The sequence below is a fragment of the Manduca sexta genome, chromosome 20, assembly GCF_014839805.1.
Source record: "Manduca sexta isolate Smith_Timp_Sample1 chromosome 20, JHU_Msex_v1.0, whole genome shotgun sequence".
In the NCBI taxonomy this organism is placed as follows: Eukaryota; Metazoa; Arthropoda; class Insecta; order Lepidoptera; family Sphingidae; genus Manduca; species Manduca sexta.
In genome coordinates, this window is record NC_051134.1 from 15,076,751 (window position 1) to 15,085,614 (window position 8,864).

The 8,864-nt window shown below is 34.3% G+C and overlaps 2 protein-coding genes across 2 annotated transcripts in view; both read right to left on the reverse strand.

The window, feature by feature from the left end:
- Window positions 1-2,174: 2,174 nt before the first annotated feature.
- Window positions 2,175-7,215, reverse strand: LOC119189903. The gene is made up of 3 exons (XM_037440712.1): window positions 7,166-7,215; window positions 3,107-4,146; window positions 2,175-2,454 (listed from the first exon to the last, which is right to left on the reverse strand). The coding sequence occupies exons 2-3, from the start codon at window positions 3,495-3,497 to the stop codon at window positions 2,291-2,293; spliced, it is 555 nt and encodes a 184-aa protein (XP_037296609.1). The 5' UTR covers window positions 3,498-4,146; window positions 7,166-7,215; the 3' UTR covers window positions 2,175-2,290.
- The window catches only part of LOC119188517 (actin cytoskeleton-regulatory complex protein pan1-like), a 100,242-nt gene continuing 95,093 nt past the window's right edge, over window positions 3,716-8,864 (reverse strand). Inside the window, exons 12-13 of the mRNA XM_037440801.1 lie at window positions 7,166-7,220; window positions 3,716-4,146 (exon numbers count right to left, since the gene is read on the reverse strand). Of these exons, the coding sequence (XP_037296698.1) occupies window positions 3,716-4,146; window positions 7,166-7,220 (486 nt within the window). The remainder of the gene's footprint in view (window positions 4,147-7,165; window positions 7,221-8,864) is intronic.

The following is an 8,864-nucleotide window of genomic DNA, read 5'->3' on the forward strand; positions in this document are numbered from 1 at the left end:
TGAGTGTTGAACAAGTCGGCGACATACTGGCAAGATCACAGTTGATCTTACCAGGAAGCCCTTCAAGCGTGACACCGCGCCTCGGGACAAGCCTTGAGACCTTGGCCTCATATGTACTTAATTAATCAAAATCTGCATTGAGATTAACGGATGACACAAAAGTCGTCTGAATTAGACTGAAACTGTAGGTGTGGTCTACAAGGACAATGCTAGCACAAATATTATGTTTAAATGTAGAGTTAAATGCATCCATGATGGAGACAATGTAGCGTGCGATTAAGAGACGAGTTTTAATTTGTCGATTGCCAAATTACCTAAATCTATTTTTATTTCTTAATTTTTTTTCCTGTACACTCTGCAGCTATGTGGGGAATATAATCAAGGCTCATTTCACATATTTAACAAACAAAAGGAAATACCTTCTTAACACTTTTGGGTACAATAATATCGCATCCAGTATTCACGGTGTTTTGTTGTATTTATCATCATTGCTTTTGGTGACCTACCACACACGTATGTACCTACCAGAAAATATATCGGAAATCTGAACAGAAAATTTACGTAATAAGACTAAATAAAATTTTAAAACAAATGGCTATAAATAAGACCTTAAATATATTTCTCATGGTTTGTTTAATTTATTTGAATTTACAGACGCAAAGTAAAACAAATCACTTTAAAATGAAAAACAACTATTGGTACGATTTAAAATCTTAAAACTTCACACTTCAGTAATAAACATGATTTTATTTTTTAAGTTAATGAAAAAGAATTACAATATTTGCTTGGGTTGAATAACAGGAAAAATACTTTCAAAATTATTCTTCGGTTTTATCCCCTAGCAAACAAAATAAAGACACTCTAAAAAGTAATTATAGCACCGGAGATAATTTTCTGCTCGGACGCGAATAAGATAGATTTCCTCTCCGGATACTCAATTTCCTTTACTGAAGAGACTTCTCGTAAAAAAGAAACTATTAAAACCAACAGGATAATAGGGACCCGAACCTATGGATGGACCATTTGCCCCATTTTCTATGTATTTAGTAAATGTACTTTTGATTATCACTTATTCGTATTATAATCCGTTATATCCTGTTTCAAACTTCATGTGGTCGTTGCCGTAGACCCCGTATACTCTTTCTCTCATGCTCCAATTACTTTCATCGAAGTTCAGAAACTTATCCGCAATTCCTTTCGCATTGAGTATATAGGCGGCAGTGATCACTTACAATCAAGTGGCTTGCTCATTTGCTGGCAGTCTACTACAAAAAATATACAATATTATATCGGAGATTGAGCTTATTATTACCTTCATAATACAAGATGTTTTTAATCATTGTAACAGAGTGTCGGACTCGAGAGGAGACTGGATACCATCACGTTGGACACCTGGTGAAAACCATCAAAGAGGGAGGTTGTGGCTGTTCATTGAGAGCTGTTTATATTATAATGTGCAAGAAGGATTAATTTTTGAATTGCGACCTCTTTGCTTTTAATAGCAGTTTAAATATGGAATTCCTTTATAAAATAATATGGCGGCGAAAAAGACCATAATGCATTTACTAGTATTGTGAAATGCACATTGTAAGTAACTGTAATAATGGTATGGTGCAAGACATGGACTGGAGTCCAGATCCCGCTGCTTAGACATACCAAAAACTAAAAGAGTGATGTTTGTCAATATTTTCTTTTGCTACTTGTATTATTAACGAAAAGCCCACACGGTAAGCAAAAAAACCACAACCTTACTGATGTCCATCCCGACATTAATGTATTATAAATTATTTATGTCTTATTAAATATCAGCATCAATGTGATAAGTGGGTGCACTAGTTACGCCTCTGCTTATCCCTTTGAGGTTAAAAGGCGTGAGTATGAGTGTGTTATTAAACATTATAATGAAATTTTAATATCATTATGGAGTATACGAATAAGTTTTATAATTGAAAATAATCTTAAATTAGAGCACATACCTAAAACTTTTCTATAAACTGTCTATCATAATCATCACCAATCATGTTGATTATGAAATAAAGTGTTTTGTTTTTCAATAATATGTTACTGTTAGAACTATTTTGTATAACTGATTTGTTAACTAATAACTACAACATTATACAAAATGACTATTACAGATAGCACGTCATCATTAAAAAATAATATATCACCATAAAATTATTTTCATACATTTAATCGTACGTTGGAAAATATTATCAAGAAATAATATGGTTCTAAGTCCAGCCAAAGTAAATACCACTCTATGTAGCATTTAAGAGAAAATAAATTAGCTTTAACATGTAAAAGTAAGTAATATATTTCCTAACACGTAGGACATTTTATGAAGTTTGCTCATGGGAGACGTGACGATGAAAGTAATCGATATAAATTCGTGTCGTATCTGAATTAAGCCCCTGTAACGATCTGCTCCTTCCTGTGCCACTTTCCGAGTCTCAACTGAAAATACCAAGCAGTATCGTAAAGGTATTTTGTTATATAATGCGCTGGCATTGTCTGAATACAGATAATGAGGTTTATAGCAGCAGGGTGGTCAAAGGTTTTTAAAAGAATACATCAAAACATGCTATTATTCCATGATAGTGTTTCGTTAAATAATTTCAGAGTGCTAGGAGTTTGTGCGTCCAGTTGGGATATTGCTATACATCACTTTTAGGAGCAGGGACACAGACATGATCATACGTAAGTCATAAAAAACGTGATGTAGGATGCATTAATGGATAAAATAAACTTCGATCGCTGTTATCGTCATGTAACAGTCTCATTAAGTTCAAAATCAAACATGAGTTTTTGTATTCCTTATATTGAATACGATACGTAAACTTATAGCAATCCCCTATATATATTAATGGGGCCAAATAAAACACGACTGTACAATGTAAATATAATTATGAGACAGCATGTATTACGTCGCAATAAGAATATAAAAAAGTATATGCTTCGTTTTGAATTTTTAGCAACGCATTAAACAGTTAAACTACTTTCGAAACATTTCAGTAAATAATAAGACGTATTAAAATGGGTAGTGGCGAATCTTTGACAAATATTTTGCATAGTTTTAAATAAATGATTACTACAATATATGACTCACCTGAATTGATTTTGTATTCTCCTGTCATGGTTTGATACACGTTGTTTGGTGAAGTGCATGCCCCTTTCTCTGGGCTGGTAAACGTTGAATTAAAATAAGAGTTTCCTCGTGTTGTAGGTGTAAGGAGCATTCGTTCTCTCTTGGATGAAGATTGGTGAACAGGCTTAAAATCATCAATATGTTTTGAGCGTTGCGAGTCAAATTCAGCTTTATTTTTATTCTCCGAAGAAGTTTTTACATTCTGTTCGTGATGACTGTCATTCGCACTCTCATATCCATTCAACACTATTTTCTTAATAGTCTTAACTTCTTCGATCTCATTAATCTTGTGTTCAGTAACCATGGAGCGCTTTGTAATTTCCTCTTTGGTGTGAAAATTACTATCGCTCATCGAAATTGGTATAGTTTTTCCATCATAATCACATCGACCGTTCAACTTACTTTCAGGTCGTAGATATTTTTCAAATGGATCGCTATTTCTTTTAGTTTCAAAAGGATTTTTCGTATCACTTGGAAGACTTTGATTATTTAAATCATGTAATTTGCTATCATGAGTATAATAGTTATGTCTATCGTTGACGAACTTCGCAGCGCCAGTTTCGTGTCCATTTACCTTTCTGAACTTTTGTAATGAGAATATGGAAGACTACTGTGATTAGAATCGGATGTTTTCGTAAAAAACGTAGGCGACTTTAAGTCTGAATCGTAATCGTTGCACGACGGCGTATCTTTATTCTTACTTCTATCGAGAGTGTATGACGCTCTACCGTTTGGTACGGGCAGTTTGGAAGCACTCGAGTAATTTGAAGGTAAAGTCGTATAAAATGGGTTTGTTGGATGGAATCTAATCGGTTCCTCGTTAGATACTACATTTTTGACTAGCGGTGTGGATTCGAGAGCCGCGGGTAAAGAACTTAAAGAAGCTCGGTTAGAGGATGAATAACGAGTTTGTGGAGACTGCGAAGGTCTTATAGTCGCATAGATAGGAGCCTGTGGTGTCGCCCCACCAGCCTGCACTTCCGCTATTAACTGAGACGGTCCTGAAACAAAATAAAATACATTAGGTCCCTAAGCGCCGACGAAGTTTAAACCCAGTAAACATAATAAACTAAAAAGAAATATCGTAGAATGAACGTGAAAGTCCATCAATACGTAAACTGGAGGAAGGAAAACGGATAACAATTTTATACCTTAAGGAATTAGAAATAGAGTCAAAAGTTTTCGGCATGCTTTAATGTTTCCTTCTAACATTTCCACGCAAACAGTGAGAAGCGATAAAGTCACCGCCCGGTTCGTGCGAGAGCTTTGCATATGCAGACGTGCGATAAAGTAATACAGGTCGCGTATATACAATGAGAAATATTCAACACAAAGTGAATTCCATCTCATTTCGTTTAAATACATTTACTAACTGTTGCCTCACTCCAATATAAAGTTCAGACAATAGCTTCATTACGTTTTGTTTCTATGAAATATAGGTATGGTTATGCATTTGATATCCTCGTTTATACATCTACAATAATCATAATAGAAACAAATGAAACAAAGGACTTATATTATTGTATATTTAACTTAATACATTTCCAAACTTATCTGTTAGTCTTCTAAAAGGCTAAGTTTCATGGGTCTATATATGGCCCACAAGTGAGTAATCATCTAAAATTTCTTAGGATAGAAGCAATTGGACAATAACTCGCTACGCCAATCTCGTAATTTTTGTGGTCTACTAAGCATAGTATTTTGGAAAGTAGTATTTAGTAAAAGTAAATTCCAAAGATTGATTTAATTTAAATGACTACAGGTTATTTAAGCGACTTATTACAACGCTTTTGTTGCTCTATCTAAAAGTAAACACAATATGCGAGTGTAAATAATTTCTCTTTAGAACACATCGTTTATTCATTATATTAATCACACAATATATTTTTAGCGCCTTATGACAGTATATTCCATGTAAAAAGTAAGGGATGTAAATCGATAAGTGCAACCGGTAAATATAGAAACAGTAGAGGCGGTATGCGAGCAGAGTTTTCCCATTAAGCCGGAGGCGGATCGGGCTAATCCTATCGACGATCCGAGCTTTGATGCACCATTTAGTTTAGCCGGAGCGTTCCGTAAGCCACACGCCTACCACTACTGGGAACTGATTGTTTTCATTATGATTTGAAAAGAAAAATCTTTGCGTTAGTAATTACATAGAATGGAATCGTTTCGTATTTTTTTCGTTCAGTTAGACACTATTTGATGACTCAAATAGTGTTTAAATAACTACTGTTTTCTTTTCTTCGTTAGGTCTATTTTTTTATGAAATTTAAAAGAAATTAGGGAACACTTTGATTATAAATTACTCTACTATTGTACTATTACGTTCATTGATAAAGTGTAAACTTGTCACGGAGATAAATTATTCCTAAGAGCCCAGGGAGTAAAATATACCGTGTTTTATTCCGGAAATGAGTCGGGTTCCCGACGGATAAAGTCCGATTTGAAAGTGGGTTGAAACGCCAGCAAAAACCAGTCAAACTGGAAACGACTGCTTTTAAATGGGACTAATTTCTATACAATTGCATTTGCAGAATTTTGTTACAGTAAAGATCTGTCATTTGTAACATTAAATAATGGGGGATAGAGAATCATTTTTAATTTATATATTTTTCCACAACTAAGCAATGTTCTTGTTAGGTTAGCCTACATGGATTAATTTATTTTTTAAAGTTAATCGTAATGCAGGCTATTTCACTACGAAACATTTATCTAAGATATTAAATATAACACCAAATGCATTTGTTAAACACATATTGATTCTCATCAAAGGAATTCCTTGATTGCATTGTATTTTCCTAACAAAATAGGCCTTTTCTTCAGTAATTACATGAACATCTATACTATTATATAAAGCTGAAGAGTTTGTTTGTTTGTTTGTTTGTTTGTTTGTTTGTTTGTTTGAACGCGCTAATCTCAGGAACTACCGGTCCAAACTGAAAAATTCTTTTTGCGTTGGATAGCCCTTTGTTCGTGGAGTGCTATAGGCTATATATCATCACGCTATACCCAATAGGAGCTGGGCAGTAATGGCTAATCTCAGGAACTACCGGTCCAAACTGAAAAATTCTTTTTGCGTTGGATAGCCCTTTATTCGTGGAGTGCTATAGGCTATATATCATCACGCTATACCCAATAGGAGCGGGGCAGTAATGGCTAATCTCAGGAACTACCGGTCCAAACTGAAAAATTCTTTTTGGGTTGGATAGCCCTTTATTTGTGGACCGCTATAAGCTATATATCATCACGCTATGACCAATAGGAGCGGAGCAGTAATGGCTAATCTCAGGAACTACCGGTTTGAACTGAAAAAATCTTTTTGTGTTGGATAGCTCTTTGTTCCTGGAGTGCTATAGGCTATATATCATCATGCTATAACCAATAGGAGCGGAGCAGTAATGAAACATGTTGCAAAACGGGGAAAATTATGAGTTTTGAGAGCTTCCGTTGCCTGCGCTGCGTAAACGGTTAAAGTTATGCAACAACGATGTATGACGGGATTGTTTCACTTAAAAGTTCTAAATAATATAACAAAGTCCCCGCTGCATCTGTCTGCCTTAACGTGTTAAACTCAAAACTACCTAACGTATTAAGATGAAATTTGAGGTAGGGAAGACAGTTTGAGACCCTGGGAAGAACATAGGCTCCCGGGAAACTACTATTTTTAAAACGGAAAACTTTAGCCTGAAAACTTTATAACGCGGGCGGAGCCGCGAGCAAAAGCTAGTTCATCAATAAAATAGCTGAACAAATTTACAACATCTAATCTGCTGTACGCTTTCGGTGTTCTTACAATTTTATTTTCTTCACAAAAATAAAATAAAAGGACTTTTTGTTTACTTCACACAACATAAAAATAAAAAAATACAAAATAAATAAACTTTACACATGCGATACATACATACATTTGTGCATGCTTTTGAAGTTTTGAATCTGTTAGCCTACTGTGGTAACTGATTGTACACTAAGTTAATAAAAGAGCAAATGCCACGCATAACACGATTGCATAAAACTTACTTTTCAACTCGGTGCCTTTACCAATAGATCTTCTTCGAGGTGACATCTCCTGTCTCTGGCGACAAGAAAACTTAGATTACAAGTTGGAAACAAAGTAAAAACTTACAAGTAAGATAGAAACGTGTTACCTAGATCGAACTTGACTGATAGTTGTGGAACGCTCCAAGTATCCCAATTAGTCAGTTTTCAGTCTAACTTTATTCATTTGTTAAGATAATTACGGTGTCTTTAAATATTTACAATAAAATAAAAGGCCGCTGTCTTGTTGATTGTATAACGAAAAAAAATGAATTTGTCCTCTTTTATGTAACAAAATCCATTGAAATTTATAGTGTGATTTAAAAATATTATCTTAAAAAACTTCCAGGAACAATTGTTATAGAAACTTATTTTTACTTATAGTAATAAGTTTAAATCTACCAGTCAATAGGTTGATTTAAATTACTGATGGCTATAAAGTATTTCATTTACTTTTTCCCGCAATTTGGTTAGCTTTGTTGATTCATAAACTACGACATATCATTTAATACTATATCCAAAAATCAATTCAAAAGATGCATAAACTCATTGACAACAATTAACGTTCAGTAATGAATAAAGAACATCTAGCACTCTGTCGCAATCTAGTCTTCAGTAAATCCATTTGCGTCGTCATAAAGGGACTAAAGTGCATCAATTTACGTCACGGCTAATCTGCAGACGGTCCGTAGTTTGATTCCAGTGTGCAGCGTCGAAGAGTGATCGGATTAATGTCGGCGCACGTTGTACTGGCACAGCTGGCCAGTGGCTCTGTGTAACCACGCAGAAAGATCTGCGAATACAGCTTAACGGATCCGTGTGCGTTCCTACATTCTAATGCGATGTTTTCGATGTTTGAATTTCAAATGGAAATATCTTTGGATGTAGGTACAGAACTTTACTTTGTGGAAATTCGTTTTAAAATAAAATTGTAATGATTATCAATTTAGTGATTACTTTCACGTGAGTAAAATGATATATAAAATATAAGAGCTCTCGTTTTGCGAAATTTATACTGTGAATCCCTAAAAGACAACAGTCTTCCTTTTGCATTAATTTCATTTGTAATACAAATTATAAAATACGAGACAATGACTCTACCTAACTTCTGAGTACAATTTGTAATGAAAAATTTAAAACTTAACTTACGTAAATATAATGGAATTTAAAATTTATAAGTAAAACAACTGTACTAGACACGCAAGTCATGATGTAAAGGGCTCTGCACTAAGTGTAATTACTTCGCATTATGAAAACATCTAATGTCTCATGGTGACAAGCAAAATTCAATGCCGTGCAAACCTTCGGAATTTAAAGTGGTGATAGTATTGCTACTGATTCTAGACAGGGCGTAATCGCTCACAGCTTTGTCATTCAAAGTTTTGGATTGTGTTGCTATTGTATTTATCAGTCTTACTATATGGCGAGTGATTCGCTCGTCTCGTCGTTGGTACAAAGAAATAGTACGCGTTAACCTCCATTTCGGGAATAAAAAATAGCCAAGGTTTTTGTAATTTCATATCAGAGAAAGAATTTTCCAAATCTTAAGTAATTTTTGAGGTAATCCTTTACAAATAAAAGTACAAAATATTAAACTTTTCATAATATTAGTTTGATAAAATAAAACATATTACTTACTCATTTAATCCCAAGCGTAGTATGGAGCCAGCGGATCTGAGCA